Source organism: Molothrus ater, chromosome 3 (assembly GCF_012460135.2).
Source record: "Molothrus ater isolate BHLD 08-10-18 breed brown headed cowbird chromosome 3, BPBGC_Mater_1.1, whole genome shotgun sequence".
In the NCBI taxonomy this organism is placed as follows: domain Eukaryota; kingdom Metazoa; phylum Chordata; class Aves; order Passeriformes; family Icteridae; genus Molothrus; species Molothrus ater.
In genome coordinates this window covers 44,254,074-44,272,222 of record NC_050480.2, presented here as the reverse complement: position 1 = coordinate 44,272,222, position 18,149 = coordinate 44,254,074, and the positions used below count along the sequence as shown (strand labels likewise).

The 18,149-nt window shown below is 36.1% G+C and overlaps 1 protein-coding gene across 2 annotated transcripts in view; it reads left to right on the top strand.

The window, feature by feature from the left end:
• The window catches only part of LYST (lysosomal trafficking regulator), a 77,580-nt gene that overhangs the window by 30,364 nt on the left and 29,067 nt on the right, over nt 1–18,149 (top strand). For both annotated transcript variants that reach the window (XM_036379710.2, XM_054514213.1), the window contains exons 13-25: nt 984–1,128; nt 1,895–2,068; nt 3,477–3,637; nt 5,024–5,214; nt 6,767–7,012; nt 8,581–8,754; nt 9,012–9,161; nt 9,759–9,896; nt 11,633–11,831; nt 13,040–13,171; nt 15,263–15,902; nt 16,345–16,522; nt 17,376–17,545. In XM_036379710.2, the coding sequence (XP_036235603.1) occupies nt 984–1,128; nt 1,895–2,068; nt 3,477–3,637; nt 5,024–5,214; nt 6,767–7,012; nt 8,581–8,754; nt 9,012–9,161; nt 9,759–9,896; nt 11,633–11,831; nt 13,040–13,171; nt 15,263–15,902; nt 16,345–16,522; nt 17,376–17,545 (2,698 nt within the window). The remainder of the gene's footprint in view (nt 1–983; nt 1,129–1,894; nt 2,069–3,476; nt 3,638–5,023; nt 5,215–6,766; nt 7,013–8,580; nt 8,755–9,011; nt 9,162–9,758; nt 9,897–11,632; nt 11,832–13,039; nt 13,172–15,262; nt 15,903–16,344; nt 16,523–17,375; nt 17,546–18,149) is intronic.

Here is an 18,149-nt window from a genome sequence, read left to right as displayed (position 1 = left end):
AGTTTGAAATTTTATGATCGATATTGAAAAGCAGTGGTAGTATTTCTGATTTTTTTTGACTACTGTACCATATACTTAGAGATACAGCCTTTCCAACCCTAGTTCTTGAATTAGATTAATGCCTGCTTCCTAAGAAATGTAGTATTCTCATTGAATTTGTAACCTCAGTAATATTTATGCTACTTCATGTTATGATGAAAATAATAAATGCTGCAGCTGTAGTTATAGAAAACAGCTGCTTGAGTTTATTTGATTTCATGTATTGATGATCAAGCCTCAGGCTGACTCAGTATAAGTCCTCTTAACTTTCCTTGTGTGTGCACCATGTAAATACCAACAGATGTAAAATAATTTTCTGTTTAGACTTTTGTAGGGACTCAACTGCTGTCAAACTGTTCTAAGCAGAATCTTTTGGATTATAATTTGTAAAGGGAACGTTCCTTATTTAAAATGTGTTCCATTCACAACACTTAGAATACCTTTACTCGTTTTTCCTTCTTTTTGTATTTAAAGAGAAGGAGGGAAAACCCAACCCTGAACCTTGAAAATCACTAGAGTTCCTTTTGTTAGGTCTGTGCTTTTGCTTGGTAAAGTAAGAATACTGATCATGCTTAAAGAGTAGGATGATTTGTGAAGAAAAATCTGAAGATTTCTGGTGCACACTGATAGTTCAACATAGGAATGTAATCTGATATGTCAAAAGCATCATTGTTAGAGTGTATTCAGCTCAGTGGATTTATATGTTACAAACAGAAACATATAAACTGCTGAGTTAGTGCTAAGTTCCTCTATTTCTGTTTGAGACCTAGGTTTCTAAAGAGAAAAATGCTTATTAGTCAAACCAATTAGAAAACCAAACCACCTCAACCAAACAAAACCCAATTCTATGCAGTACCTGAACGGTTTCTTTTCACCCTTGATACATGCTGTAAAAGGCATTGTTTTTGTATTATATTGTAATTGCAACATGTTTATATTTCTAGAAGAAACAAAGTCTGTAGGAATGGAATATGTAACCCTGGGAGACAAACTTGTTGAAGATGGCTGTATTCACATCATTTCACTGGGTTCCAAAGCTCTGATGATACAAGTTTGGGCAGACTTGAACACTGGAGCATTCATTTTTCGGTATGGTGTATTAGTCCAGAAGCAGTCCTGTGGACATATTGTATTGTAACCTGTAGTAGCAACTTGCAGAGAGTACTGGTGGAGAGTAGAGAACTAATTTCTATAGTAGAGACATCTTGCACACATCAAGTAAGTGTGTTGGATACAAATCTATAGGTTTATCAGCTTCAACTGTTAAGCTCTGGTCTTGCATGTTTCATGTAGTCATTTATAAATAACTGCCCACAAAGTAGCAATTCGAGTTCTAATGAAATGACACAATAAAGGTGAGAAGATGGAGAAGTTTTTTGCAGCTGTAGGTTTTCACACTTCAGCTGTGAAAATTGCTGCTGTGTAATACTTACTGGGACAGTCTTGATTTTAATCTTCTGAGCACATTTTAGCACTAATTTAGTTCTCGTAAATAATCCTTAAGTATCCTTGAAATGTGTCTAAAACTGCAATTTTAGAACCCTTTATTTCTGTGTTCAAAGCACCTGCATTTTTTCAGTAAATTGAATTCAACTTTTCTCTAAAATAGAGATATTTTTATCTTAAATGTAAGCAGATTTATGCAGACAAGTTAAATAATAAAGGTGAAAGTGTTGTGATGATTTCCCTACCTTATGCTGAGTACTCTAAAAATAGAACTGTGATCAAAAAAATTACCTGTCAAAGTTAAGGAACACAATCTCAAATTAACTGATGTCAAAATGTGCAAATTTGGGCTCTAAATGAAAATATGAAAACACACACCCTCATTTTTTCTTTTTTGTTGTTTACATAGTATGTGCATGGATCCAAATGACGAGATGAAAGCTGGTCTGCTGGCACAGGCTGAATCCCCAGGGAATGTTTTCCTTGTGGGCAGGTGGCAGCATTTGGCATTAAAATACCTGCAGAAGCCAGAAGGCAAGAAAAATTTCCATGGAAAGCTATTGCTCTGGGTTTCTGGTCAGAGGTAAAGAACACATAAGTTGTACCTAGATATTTATCTTCTTTTAAAGATATTTTCTGTTAAGAAAACATTGTATTATTATGGTGCAAGCTGCAGTTAAGGTTGAGTAATCTCCTAGTAGGATAGGAGAGGGAGTATGTTACGCTGTTAGGAATTCTTTGGAATATTAGAGATATCCAGAATATTCATGGATTACTTTGAGAATTGTCAGTTTATACCATGGACCGGTGTAGACATTAGTTTTTCTTCATTACAAATAAGTGAAAGAGGCAAGTACTACAAGATTTTGAGTAAGATCCAAAATAAGCTATGGCATAAAGTTAGCAGTAGGTATAATGTATCTGGTTGAATCCAAATTAAGGAGGTGTAAGTCAGGCAATACTGTTGGAAGTAGGAATTAAGAGGAGTAGGAGAAAAGGTAGTCACTTTGTTCCACTGAGAAAAATGAATAGGGAAGAAGATAAAAAATATTTCAGACAAGAACTGATGGTGAGAAGTACTACTTCCACTGCAAAGCTGAGGTCCATGCTCCTAAATGAGGTACCTGATACTAGGTTGAGTGAGCCTGTGCCTGCATGAATTATTCACTGGTTAGAGAAATAGGAATTTATTAAATATCACAGTCTTTAGCCTTTCTTCCTAAAGTCCAATCTGTGAAGGCTATGTTAAGTCTGTGCATGCTGGTGTTCAATAGAGTCCAAATATGGACATATAGGGGAAAGCTAAAAATACTATAGTGTTCTCCCCATGTGTAGTTGTTGAGGCCTCTCTATATATAAATTTTAGTTGCTAGTTTGCTAATAGGCTCTTTCAGGAAGCTTTGAATGACCTTTACAGTCTAATCAGTCTTATGTTTATGTAAAGGCACATAAAGTTAATTGGATGCTTTCTGAAAGCATCAGGCTTATTGCCTGTGGCTGTGCAGCTCACCAGTTCTGACAATGTTTCCTGGTCCAAGCAAATCCTCAACGTGGTGTTTTCCAGCATTTGGGAACCACAGTTTTCACAATGTGTATTAGCCTGCTCAAAGGACTTTAACTTGTTAGGAGTAGTAGAAATTATTGAAAAATTGTGGTATTTTAGAAGTGTGTAGAGTGTTACATACTATTTCCTCTTTGAGGTCAGAGGAAAGAAGAAAAGTACTTCAGAGCTAGGAAAACTTGATTTCATGGCAACCCTAGCTGGGACTCTATTCATCTGTTCTGTGCAATATTAGAATGCATATATCTTATGTTACTGAGTGTTAAGGTGCCTGGATGTTGAAGAGGACTTCAGTAAATTATTGTTGATGACAGCATGTCTTCTCACCTACTGAATATTGAAATGAATTTTAAACTTCAGCTGAATATCTTAGATAGCAATTTTGATCAGTTCTTAATATTTCAATTTGTTTGTTTATATGTATTTTTAGGCAATGTGAGATTAATTTAGATTTTGCACTACCAAGGAAAACAAGCTTATCATCTGACAGCAACAAAACATTTTGCATGATTGGCCATTGCACATCATCCCAAGAAGATCTGCTTCGATTGTCGGGTAGATGGGATCTTGGAAATCTGCTTCTATTTAATGGTACTTTTGTATGCTTTTTCCTTGAATGAGTGCTCATTTCCTCTTTCCCCTCCAAAATCAATTGCTTATTTTAATGTCTTTTTTAACATGCCAAGTTTTTACAGTAAAAACAGCAGTACAACCTTTAGCAGCATAATATATCAGGGAGAATGTAGGCAAATGTTTCAGTATTGGATACTTCCTAATGTGTCCTTCTGCCATATTCTCTTGCTTCCTGTTTAGTCCCAAAATTGGCAAATTTCTTAGAATTTTTTAAAATAATACCTTGGAGTAGGTGATAGAGAGATAGTGATATTTGCTCTATTGTTTTTTTATTTCTTAAAGCACTCAGTCTCTTACCTGGAAAATTGATTTCACTTTCCTGCTGCTAACCTGCTAGCTTCAAATTGCATAAAGCATATTAAAAAGCTAACAAAATCTGAACCACTGAATGCTCGGAGTTAAGCAAGCTTATTCCTGGAACTTGTAGTGATACTTTAGAGATTTCTTAGATGTATAATTCTCCTCCTTCCTTGGGAAGTCCTATCTAGTACTTCTGGGTGTTTGCTTAATGCTGAAGGCTGGAACCCTGCTGCTTTGTCACCTGGCATTTCAGATGATGTGTCCCAGTCAGGACTGCTCCACAAGTGAGATCAGTTTGCCCAGGATGTGTGGTGCATGCAGGTCCTGTGTGTGCAGTTATGCATTTGTGTGCTAGAGGTGAGAAACTTGTCATAAATGTAACCTGTAGAATCTACATGGTCTGGTTGCCACCTGCCTGCCACCTGCGTAACTGGTGCATCCAGAGAGCCCTGGATTTGCTGTAGAGTTGTCACGCACCCACACATCAGACCTGATTCCTTCTGGATGCTTCTTTTGAGTTTGTGTTCTCAGATCACAGATGACCCAAGATTTGCTGCCCAGAAAGGAGAGGAAGGTTTATTTGCTCTCCTACTTCCTATGGTTTTTTTCCCACTTCCATCAGTTGTAGTGAGCTGTTGTTGCATCCTGCTCAGTCACTGCCCAAGTCTCCAAGACAATGCAGCATTTTGTTGCTATCTGTAATCTTGCTATGCTTTGAAAGCTTTGAGGAGGCTTGGATAGATGACTTTTTAATTCTAAAAAGTGAAATTATTCAGAGATGTTGATCTTCAGTTCATGCAGGTAGTTTTCCTGACTTGGTTTCAGTTGCCTTTGCCACTGAATTAATCTGGCCTGTGATGTGTCAGAAGTCACTGATCTACTGTAGCTAATAGCAGTCATTAGGCTGCACTGATTGTTTCATCATCAGAGCCTAAAAAATCCAATTGGTGACATTCTTAGTAAAGTCTCTGATTCTATTAGCCAGTGTATGAATTTTGCTTTATTGTATAGTAAAGAGTTAAAAGATTATTTTCTGGATTTTAGGTGCAAATATTGGACCAGAGGAAGCATTTTACTTATACACGTGTGGCCCAGACTTCACATCGGTAATGCCTTGTAAATATGGCAAAACATTGACTGACTGCTCAAAGTACATAAGTAAAGAGATTCTACAATGTGAACAAATTAAGGAGCTCTTCATGACAAAAAAGGAAGTGGATGTTGGGCCTCTAATTGTAAGTTTCTACTTTAAAATGGTCCTTAATCTTTTTAAGAAAGTAGGAATGTGTTTCCTGCTGTTTCGCAAAGTGCTTAATTTGATCAAAACAGAGATGATCAAATCCTCTTCTCATTAAGATCATTGTGGGGCTCTTCCTACTTATTTTAATGGAGCTGACCTCCACACAGGATGACCATTTCATCTTGCTTTAGGTTGGGTTCTGAAAATTTCTAGATGTTCCAGCATCTATAACTAATTTAAATCACACACATTAAATCATTAATTCATGCACATTAAATCATAGTGGATAAACAGGTGCCTCCAAAAGCTTTAGGATGGATACATAGCTCTTCCCTCCATTAAGTGGAAAAGTAGCCAAGGAATGCTAAATTAACCTTTTAAGATTAAAACTGAGAGAAGAGGAGAAATGAGGATTTATCTGGCTTTAAGGAAGCAAAAGAATTAATCCAAATTCCTTGAAGGTTTTGGAGGAATTAAGTTTGCATCACGTTTGGCTGAAAAGTAATTTTCCAGCTGGGAGGTACTGCTTTTCTCATCTTTCCTGCCTAAAACAGCCCTGCCAGATGCAGGTGTAAATATACTTATTGCTAGCAGAACAATAAAATAAAACTTGCTTATCAGTCAAGGCTGCTATATTCTGGGAATTCATACACTAGTAGTTCTTGCTGTATGAATTGTTCCCACTAGAGGGATTTTTCTGATTTCCTTTTGTAGCTGTAGGCAAAGGCTCATTCTGTCTGGATGTGATCCCTGTAGACAATGGTACTAAATTTTGAGTAGGTTAAGAAGAAATGAATTGGATAAGAGCTTAACAAATCAGTCATGCAACTTATAAGCTTATTTTGCCTTAAGGAAAACCAGCTAGGCAGAGGGAAGAGCCCTGTGTTCAAGTGATAAATCGATCATTGCACATTTGCATAGAGTGCAAGCTCCTTAAATGAAATTATTTCTCTATTTTAAATAACCTTCCAAAAAAGATAATTTTACATTTCTGTGAAAAAAAGTTAGCTACTTTCCAAAGGAGCTTTGGTTTTGGTTTAAGTCTCTTCATTAATGAAATTTGTGTTGAGTTTCTCTTATGACAAAACTGATTAAAGAATAGAATTAAAACAAAAAGCTGGAGAAGATTTTAAAAAACACCAATATTTTGAACTTGCCATTTTAGAAAAGGAAAGTCTCTACTCAATACTTCAATATGCTCATTTTATCTTAAATTTATGAGTAACTTTGTTTTTTATGCAAAACAGTTATGTAATTCTTAAGGTGATGAGAGGGGGATCCTTGGTGAAATTCCTTAGTGTTTTCTTAATTTTCTGTGCTTTAGCTATTGCATGCATTTGCTAAGATTTGAGAATCCTGCTGCATTTTAGTGTACATGCATCCACATGCAACCTCAGTGCACGTTAATGGTAAAGTAGAAATGAACAGCCAAAGTTGTTACTACTTGCTGTTAGGTTACTTTTGTGTTGGGCTTTTTGTGTCCTTGGTGGCAGGGTGGGGGGGTTGTTTTAAATTTCTTGAAAAAAATTAAATTCCTTTCTTTTCAGGAGAGTCTTGCTGTTGTTTATACCACAAGCTGCCCTGGTCAGTACACCATATATGAGCCTGTCATTAGACTGAAAGGTCAAGTGAAAACTGTGCCTTCTCAGAGACCTTTCAGTTTGAAAGAAGTTCAGAGCAATGCGTTGGACTCTCATCACCTAAAAGCACTTCAGCCAGTTGAATATAAAACTCTTCAGAGCATACTACATGAAATTGGAGGAACTGGTGCATTTGTTTTCCTCTTTGCTAGGGTAAGGGGGCTGGAGGAGTAGGGTGTGTGTATGTGTTCTCCCATATAAAATTTTCCTTGTATCTTGTGTAGAAAATCACATTATTCTAGCTGCCTTGCTCTATTCTTTATGTGATGCTTTTCTGTTAAAGAAAAATTGTGGAAAATACCTGCAGCATAAGACTGCATCATGCAGGTTGTCTTAAACTGGAAATGTAATTATAATTCTGTTGTATTATGGCTTTTATAATATTGCCAGTATGTAAGATGGAGCTATATTATGATTTAGAAATGGGGCTTTTAAATATCAGAAGAGATTATCTTGTGGGATGCTTCAGAACTGATTATATTTTTTCTCTCATTTTGAGAAATTCATTACATATCTCTAACCACAGGATATTCACAATGCAAGCGTGAATAAATATGAAACTACATGGTGCACAAAGCTTTATTTTTTTTTTAGTGAATTGTGAGAGCTTTTTGGTGATAACTGTTCACCTGTCTTCAAAGGCTTATCCTAAGAAAAATGGCTATTTGAAAAATAGTAAGGCCTTAACTTAGTTACTGCTTAACTGTGACCTGTACATGGAGAGGCTGATGTTTGTGCTAGCAGTCTCTGAAGTACTACAGTTAATTGAAAATACTACCGTAGGCCTAAGACTTGTCTGATTTATATGCCTCTGGTATTGCTCTGAGAGATATGGTGAGAGTAGTAACAAATGCACATTAGATAATGGTTATAAAAACACTGGCTGTTGTAATTTCAGCACTGACAGTGAACTCTGAGGTGAAAATCCTAATCCATGTTACTTTATTATGTAAATTTATGCTGAGTATCTGCTATAGATCCTGCTGAAGACTGTTTGCATCAGTAAGGCAAGCAAACGATAGATCAACTGTGAGACAATACAGGTCTTATAATCCAGGTGTATAAATGTGTAAGTGCAACAGAATTAACAGGTACATGTCAAGAGAACCTATAGGACCTGAAATCTCATTAATGTGAGATTTCATTCTTGTATTTTTTTTGTAAAAAGACTAGTTGCTCTTGGACTTCAAGAATTGTAGAAAGCAAAGAGGGGGAAAGGATTCATGGTCTTCATCTATAAATTTGCTGGTCTCTTTATGGATAAAATAAAACTTCAATGTTAGACATTTACACCTAGACTTAGTTCAGAATTTCAGGAACCTTTTTTCATAGCTTAAACACTTCAAAAAATACTTTTTTCAGGGCAAACAGTTCTTATTAGTGGCTCATGTATTTCACGACCTTGTGACTTTGTAGTATGGCAAGTACCTTCTACTTAAAATTTATTTAGAACAGATTTTTTTCTTTGAAAGGGATTCTCGTAATGGGACTTGTATCTCCTTAGTAGATCATAATTTAGCACAGTAGAAATTATCACTTCAAGTATAATATCTGAATGTGAACACAGACAAAATGAAGGTTATGTACATAATCTCAAATGGTTTAGAAGAGACTTAATCCATAAGTAGTTACTTATGGATTAAATTACTTAGGAGTGCAACAAAGCTTTTTTCTAGATGTTTCCCACTTAAACTGTCTTATTAAATTTGCCTTTTCCTCAGGTAGTAGAGATTAGCAGCTGTGAAGACACTCAAGCTTTAGCACTACAACTTATACTATCTTTAACAAAATACAATCAACAGAGAATACAGGAGATGGACAACTGTAATGGTTATTCTATGATTCGTCGGGTGTTGATCAAACCAAAATGCATTGTTGGATTTTGCATGCTGAAGGTAAAGTCTTCTTCTAAACCTGATATTTTGTTCAATATTAGGACAAATCTAGAAACTTCTGAGATTTTAATTATACATTTGGCGCTGCTTTTACAAAGACAGAACAGTGATTTGAAGCAAGATTAGTGTTGACCTGGTAGATATGTGTTCCCTATCAAGAGTATGCTGTCTCTTTAAATATTTTAACTTTTATAATTGGGATAGAACAATTGTACTGCTTTGTTTTGATACTCAAAAAAAATTTCCCCCTCTTTAAGACTCTCCTTGAAGGATGCTGCAGTGATGAGATTCTCTATGTAAATGAAAATGGGCAATTCCAGCTTGACCCGGATTCTACTGCAGTTATTCAAGATGTCCAGTTGCTAGAAAAGCTGCTGCTTGACTGGAAGATATGGTCTAAAGCAAAGGTAAATACTTCAGATCTAAAAGTTAGCATTTAAAAAAAAATAAAGTATTGTCATGTCTGAAATTATCTCTCCAGTTACATGTTAGTAACTGGAAGAGTAGCTGTAGTTAGTTAATTACTATGATTTTCTAAAATTAATGTTCCTTGTTTTTCTTTGAATAGCTGTTTATAATATCACTCTCCTATGATTAATGATGGAAGTAGCCTTAGTGTATGAAATTCTGTGAAAGTGCTGCATGCATATGACTTCTTAATTGAATTTATAATTTTTTTTTGTGGAGAAACTAAGGAGGACCTTTTTTCTCTTGGAGTTGAACTGTTGAAAATAACTGTTTAGGGTTAATATAGCTAAGAATGTAAAAGACTAATTTTAGACAAGTAAATTTTTTTGTAGCTTAATCATTAAAGCATGCTTAATTTTGTACAAGCGTGACTTTTCTGATTACTTTCTAACTTGTTCTGACCTGACCACTTGCACTCATTTAGTCATCATCTTAGATGTAAGACTAACCTGACTTTGTGTTTGTTGGTTTTTTTTCTCAGTATCTAGACTCACAAATATATTTTTGAAGCTGTGTTCCTGTTTTTTGTTTTTCAGCACGGTGTTTGGGAAACCCTGTTAGCAGCTCTAGAAATCCTTATCAGAGCTAACCATCACCAACAGATGTTTAACATTAAACAGCTATTGAAAGCTCAAGTGGTCCATCACTTCCTGTTAACTTGTCAGGTCCTGCAGGTACTTCCACTCTGAAATCCTACTTTGTGCTTGGCAAATACTCGTTTTTATTTGGGGAGGGTGGGGTAGAAGGGACTAAATTCTGTAGCAAAAGTTGAGTGGACTGTCCTCTGTGCTTCCAGACTACTTCCATCTTCTACAGGTATTGTTGCTGTAAACTGGTTCAGTTCCCTGCTGGGTGCTCCATTTACTGCTGGGCAGGAGGAACAAGAGCTTGAACCATCTGGTGTGATTTGGGTATCTAGGCTCTAGGTTGCTTGCATAGCCATACACCAGCAGGAGCTGAAATGAACTGTCCCTTTTATACAGAAGTACCTGAGACGTCTCTTGCTGGTTCTTGTCTTTGTTACTGAAAGCCAGACACTGAGCAGGTAGTGAAGCTGTCTGTGCTGCTTCTCATCAGACCTAATGGAGCAGCCTGACTGCTGTGCTCAGTCTGAGCACTCATCTCAAAATTATGGTACAGTAGTAGCTTCCTCCCTGGCATGGAAATAGCTATGCCAGAAAGGACTTCTGAGAAATGCTTCAGTCCTTTGATAGACACTTGTTAAGAACATGACTTTGAGATTGTTTCCTGCTTATAGTACATGTATCCATTTGTGAAAATAAGTATTGTAATCACTTTTTCCTGTACTCTTATTTTCTACCTTACATTCTTTTTTACTCTGAGTTTCTCACTTCAGCACTTAAAATTTATTTATTGGGTTTTTTCCTCTTTTAATGATTTTTTACAGAAATGTTTTCTTCATTTTAGTATCTGTAAATTTTTAGTTTCTTCATTTTTATGTGGTGTTCCCTACTTTTGAAACTTGTTAGTGGTATAGTTAACTTCTCAAATTGTATATTAATGCAAATGCCTTGATACAGAATGTTTCATAACATTTCTCCTGTCATTTTGCATATTGGGGAAAAAGTTATTTTCTTGATTAAAAAAACACTCACATTGGTCAATGATTTGGCAATTTTGTGGGGACTGATGGAACGAAGGTGAAACTATATAAGCCATTCTCTTTGGAAAAACTTACTTAAATTAACTTCATTTAATCTTTTCTCATAGCAGTCTCAGTTAAGGTGCTTGTGTATCAAAACAGGAGGTAAATTTAGAGAAGTTGCAAAGGAAGAAGATAATCACCATGCTCACCTTTTGACAGGGTTTCCCACAAGTTTCTTGAAGTTTTGGTCTAAAATCTGTATTCTTTTAATAATTTTTTTCAGGTAGCTGTTGTTGAACTATATAGAATGCTTATTAAGCTGAAATGATAAATATAATAATAAATTAATTTCAAATGTGTATGTTCATAAAACTGGCTACTGAAGTGGAAATACAGATGACTCAGTGTGGTCCTGCTCAGAAATTTATTAATATATTTGAATTACTGGTATTGGCAACTATTAATTTCTCTACAAATATGTAATCCAATGACAATAAACTGTACTTTCAATAGTGATTCATGTTCTAAAGTTCCAGCATTTCATAGCAGGGCAGCATAGTATGCTCATTTTCCTAAAAATCAACTTGCATAACATATGAAATATTTGGTTCATGATGGACTGAGATAACATCCAGGACATACAGTAGCTTCTCTCATAATTAAAGAATACAGCTTTATTAGCTCTTTATTAGCTGAGCTTCTTTTCTTGTCTATTCTACTACAGCAAGACAATTTAAAAAAAAAAGACAGTTTGTCAAATCAAAATTGCAAGTAGCTTACAGTTGTCCTACTCTTTCTTTCTAGGAGCATAAAGAGGGACACCTTGCATCCCTGCCTCAAGAGGTTTGCAGGTCATTTGTGAAAATAATTGAAGAAGTACTTGGTTCTCCCCCAGATCTGGAATTGCTGACTCTGGTCTTCAATTTCCTCTTAGCAGTTCACCCTCCCACTAATACATATGTTTGTCACAACCCTACCAACTTCTACTTTTCCCTGCACATAGGTAAATATGCCACAGTTAGATAAACAATAAGGTAAAAATCTGGGAATAAACTAATTTTTTAAAAAAAACCTCCCTGTATTTTAATGAGTATATATTAAAAATTATTGAATTCTTGGAACTTAATATTGTAACTACTTTTACTTTTCTGAAACAGGTTACAGTTAGACTTTGTTTACTTGCAGAGCTTTCTCCTGTCTGTAGCCATAGATAATTTCTCTGATGGTTATGCCTTTAACTTTCTTGAAGTCTGATGCTGCTAAATGGTATGCTTAAGTTTAGCTGCCTGTGTGGACATTTGTCTGTGGGCTAATTTAGAAAAAAACATCTAGCTTACTTGTAAATGGAGCTTCTTCAGAAATCTGTATTTGGTCCTTTCTGCACTTCAACTTTCTTTCTTTCTTCCTCTAACTGAATTCCAAGAAAAATAAAGGACCCATGGAGCATTTTTTGTAATTGATGATTTGCACTGCAAGGCATCATTGTCAGGCACCATCAGTTCATTGCAGACAAGCTCCTGGCAGTGCTTGTGGGCTTTGAGGGGTGCAGACCTAGAACAACAGCTGCTTTAATATATCTATACAGGATGGTCATGTTGGCAAAATGATGGATGTGAGCTTTAAAAAATATTTTTTTGTCTTCTTAGAAATGTGAAACAATGTATAGTTCATGCTTTTATATTAGCATTGTACAACCTAAGCTATAACTTAGGTAAACATGGAAAGCATCATCCAAGTTTGAAATATTTTCTCCTTTTGCAAATACCTGTGTACCTCAAGTTTTAGTGATCAATTTAAAAGGCAGCACAGTTGTGTTTATCTGTGTTGTTGTCTCTAATATTAACTATTGTAAGATTCTGAGTAAGGGGAGAATGCTTGTTTTGAGACCTGAAGCCTTTTTAGGCTGTTTGAGAACAGCCACCTGTTTTTGACATGACAAAAAGTCAATTGTCACTACTTGTATGACTGCAAGGACTGTCTTTAAATATAGTTGTTTTAGTATATCATAACATTTTTATTGTTCTAAAGTAAATTTTGAAGCCATCTCTAAACCAAAAAGTGTTTTTTTCTCAGTTTTTTGGACTTGAGAACTTCTCATTAGCCACCAGTCATCAGCTCCAAATGTAACCACCCCTCAGTACTGTGAGTCTAATTTGTCAGCAATGCAAACATAAAAAGCTTTTATGTAACTTTTCACCCTTTTCTTTCTAGATGGCAAAATTTTCCAGGAGAAAGTTGAATCACTTAGGTACCTGAGAAATTCCAGCAGTGGTGGGAAGTCAGTAGACAATTCTGCATTTGTGATTACATCTCCAACTGGATTTACAGCTTTACCACTGGAAGGTAAAACAATACTGGAAAAACAAGGATGTTAAGACACAATCCTTTGCCAAATGACTGGTGTGCCCTAAAATGTTAGTTTCCCACAGATCTTTCTTACAAAGCTCCCCATGTCCCTGGGAGCTTGATGCCTGAACAGCTGAGTAAGAAGGATGGAGCAGAACATGCTACCTAAATCGCTCTTCATTCTTAAGTTGAAACAAATTGCCAGGCTGATGGCTCAGGCAGTGAAACAGATAAGCAGAAGCATTTCATTTGTTAAACAGACCTGCTAGAGATGTAAGAGAGTGCCCTGACCAGGCAGCAGCTGAAGTAGTCAGCCATAAGCAGCTATCTTATCTGGGCAGAGAGCTCTAAGCTGATACTTTTCTTTCTTTGTGCATAATCCCTAACATCCACCCATGTATTTCAGATCATGTGTGGCTGGCTATGTTCTGGGTATCACAATATAATACCTTTTACAATTGATATCTTGTTGCTACTTTGTTTAGGAAAAGGAAATTGGATCGTCAAGCACTACTTCAGTTGAAACAACTTTATTCAAATTTTTTTGGTTTTTCAGTAAAGAAGTGGTATGAAGAACATGTCACAGCACTAAACTGTGTATGGAATCAGTCCTTTTCCCCATATGGAAAACATATGAAAACTCATTCCTCTAAATAAGTACTTTTAGTACTTTTTTAATGTCAGTATTACCAAATTATTGGTTTTGAACAGAGATTGTTCATGTCTACCAGAGGAATACTCAACATAATTTTTTGTGAAAATGTTTGCGTGATTGTGATTCTTAATTTGAATTTCCAAATTTATATTAAAAAATGTATAATTTATATACTCTTATATTTAATCAGGGACTATAATAATGATAGGACAAGGAGTAATGGATACAAATTAAGAGGGGAAGTTTAGGTTAGGTAGTAGGAAGAATTTTTCACTATGAGGGTGGCAAGACACTGGAGCAAGTTGCCTGGGGAGGCTGTGGATGCCCCAACCCTGGCAGTGCTCAAGGCCGGGTTGGATGAAGCTCTGAGCACCTGGTCTAGTCGCAGGAGGTGCTGGGACTAGAAGATTTTAAAAATGCATTCCAACACCTTAACACTGTATGGTTCTCTAAAATAGCAGAACTTGTATGTGTGTTAGGTAACTGCTATCTGCATGGGGATTTGCAATTTTTTGTTGTACTACCCGCTGATGTGTGTGAAAGCTTGACTGTAAGATTTCTGCAGCTGTGTAGATCTCCCTTGTTGTGTGAAGGCCAGCTTGGGTCTGGCTGTGTTGGTACATGTATGTGTGTATGTATATTCATGTATTTCTTTCATATATTTCATAGATGTCTCATAAAAAATACATTCCTAATGCATTGTCATTGCCTTAGTACTAACTGATGCACAGTTTTCAAAATATTTGTGAATGAAAAAATTCTCATTTTCCTAGTCTAACAGGTAACTGCTTCTACCAGTCTTGTATACAGACATTTTCTCTCTCAGAACTATATTTTGTTCGAGACTTGTAATATGCTCTGAAAGCTTGACTGTTTCAGGTCATAATGTGCAGTTAAAAGCAAGCACTGTTAATTAAAACATGTAGTTATTTGTTCTAAATTTGAAGTATATGTAAAATCTTGGTGCAGAAGAGTTGCTGAGTAGAAATTTGATGTCCACTGAAACACTGCAGATTAGACCTCTTACACAAAGCTCCAAATAGAACAAGCTGCTTTATTTGACGCTGCTTTGAGCAAGAATTCTGGTGTAGACACCTCCAGATGTGCCCCCCACCCTCTGTGATTCTGTAACAGTTCCTGCTGAGGGTTAGGTGAAGGGATCGTAACTTAAATCTAAAAACTCCTGTATATTGGAAAAAATTACTTTGCGTTTTGTTTCTTCCACATTTGTGACTTGCTAAATATATGGCTGCATAATAGTTTAATATCTCTACTTTGATTAACCAAATCTGAGTTATGTTAGGCATTGAATCAGTTTTGCACATAAAATTAACTTGGGTCACAACAATTTTAAGTAGGTGAAGAGTGTATCATTATTAGAAAAGCTGGGTTTTAGTGTGAAAGGAATGCTTAAGATGTCCTTATTTCTCTAGGGAGCACTTCCAAGGCTAGTGTACAGCAGAAGATAGGCTCTCAGGCACCTAGAAGGCTTTCTAAAAGCTTACCAGCATCACCTACTTCCTCACCCCAAGTTCATCGAAAAAGACTGACTGAAAGAATGGGAAGCAGTGTTGATGACCTGCAGATCCTTGGGGAGCGTGACTACGTTGATCTTCAGGATAGAATTGGTTTTGTACAAAGTTCTGAAACTATTAAGAGAGTACAGGAAGAACTCTTCCTTAGCAGCTGTGAGTCTGCAAAAACAGTTTGTGACTCAGAGCTAACATCTGCCGAAACATTTGAGGATATTGCAAAAGAAGTAGAGTTATCAGAAAGTGCGTTAGAGAGTAAAGAAGCTGATACAGACCTGAAATGTAGTGAAGCTGCTGCTGGTGGTGCAGCTGAGGCATCGCTGCGGCGTCCAGACCATCTGAAAGGACTGCCTTCATTTCAGAAGGGACAGGGTCACTTGGCAGGGCTGGGGTTGGCATTCTCTGTTCTTGGAGCATCATCAGCCATTGCTCGCTGGCCCAGCTTTGCTGACAAGAGTGTTCTTCCTGAAGACTGGGACAGTCTTGCTTTTTCTTCACCTAATGAGACTACCCCAAAGCCATCTGACAGCCCTGATGATAGGTAAGCACGGAAAATAATAATTTAACATGAGCTTTAATTTTACAGTTCTCGCTCTTGATTAATATTCCATAAAAATTCAAATTCTGAAAACTAATGGAATGTTTTCAATGGCTGTCATACACAAATTTATTAAGCTTTTAGTGTATAGAATGTTCTGTTGTTTCAGTTTTTGCTGTATTTACATAAAAAATTTTAAAAATCAGATTTTTGCTATGTACAGTTAAAGTGCGAACTGCTCACAAAAGAAAGTAGTTCTGGTCAGATTATCCTTTTTACTGTCTGCCATCTAAAAACAAGTGTTAATGAAGATGGTGGCTAGGAGTATTGAAGAAATGTTGTCTTCCAAATTTCTAACCTAAACCCTCTTTCTGTCCCTCAAGAATTTCAATTTTGCATTTTTTAACCTTTCCTGCTGTGGTGAAACACATTCCTCTGTTTTCAGATGTGCAGAAGACTATCTTGTGCTTATCTGTTGTGGGTTATACGATCTCTTGCGTGGAGTTCTCCTAATCCTACCTGATATCATGCTAGAAGATGTGATGGACAAACTTATCCAACCTGATTATCTTATAGTTCTGGTGAACCACCCATCTCCTCTCATACAACAAGGAGTCATTAAAGTAGGCCTATATCAAATGTTTTCTCCTAAAAAGATGTCAACCAGTATGGTTAACGTGTTGGAAATGTGGTGGGATTTTACTATTTTTGTTTACCTTTCTTCAGTTTTCTACATTTAAGATAAGTTTTCACCCTATGGATTAAAAAAAAAAACAAAACAAAACAAAACCAAGCAAATTACAAAGCAACATAAAGACAGACTCTTTGAATAGATAAATATAGTCCCTAATGTAAGCCAAAGGCCTTAAGAGCTTATTGATAGCATTACCATTGTAAATGGAAGCAACAATGCAGAAAGTCAGGGACACAAAACATGATACAGTGTGTAAAAGTACTTGCACCTTGGTTTGACTTGTAAAAGAGTTGACTTTGAGTTATTCTAAGGAGTTGTCCACACCTTTGTGGACTGAAGATGGACTTGAGGCTTCAAAATGTTTTCAGAGATTTTTGTAGTATTATGGACAATGTTTCTGTATAATTATATAATGTAGACAAAAAAATTTGAGTAGATTTCTATTTTAATTTGAGAAAGAGTAAGACTGTATGGCTTTATTGAGAACGAATGTCATGCATACCTTTGCACACACACTGAACTGTAAGATTGAACAAATATAAAAAGTTTGAGTATTTATGTATGCATTTGCTAACTGTTGTGTTTGATTTCATCTTCCTCAAACTTAATGAAAAATGTGTGTTCAGATCAAAAATATATTATCAAATATATAATTGATAGTATAATTGATGTTTGAAATCTTGAATTTTAAAAAATTTCAATGACAAAGACAACAATTTCACTTTCAGGGCAGTTATATTAAATGTTTCATTCTTACACTATAATTATGCATTTATTTTTAGTTGTTGGATGCATATTTCAACAGAGCAAGAAGGGAGCAGAAGGAAAAATTCTTAAAGAACCGTGGCTTTTCTTTGCTAGCCAATCAGCTGTATCTTCATCAGGGGACTCAGGAAGTTGTAGAATGCTTTCTGGAAATGCTTTTTGGCCGCTCTGTTGGCTTGGATGAAGAGTAAGTAATGCTGTGCTTTTATGTCCTGTAACAATATGTGAGTTAGAAGCAGTGCACTTTGCTGGTCAACAACCATAAAAAACCTATTCAAGACTATTTTGGTAGGTTTTGCTTGTTTAACATTGAAATGTAGTAAAATGCTTAGGGCTATTGTGTGGCCCTTAAGCTGTTTGTAAGCAACTTCATCTGAGGGAGGCTCTCAGCAGGGATCTTGTAAACACTCAGACTTTCTGAGTGCCTCAGAGGCCTTGAACTCAAATGTTGTGTAATCAGTTTAACTCTTTCTGTCACTAGACTTCTCTTGGATTTTGGTAGGTAATTAAGGAAAAATCTTGATGCCACAGCTGCTTCCATATCTTGGCTCCAAATTTAAATGGCTGTCTCTTCTAGGGAAAAATCCCAGAGATATACCATTTTCATGAACTGAAGAGCCACCTTATATTGACAGAAAAGGAGATGACCTTTAAGCAGACAGCTATATAAGTAAATGATATTTTTTAGAATTAATCTGACTACTTAATGCTTGTACAGAAATCACCTGAGTAAATATACTCATTGGAAAAATCTTGCAAAAATTTTCTTATCAATTGCTGCCTCTGCAGGA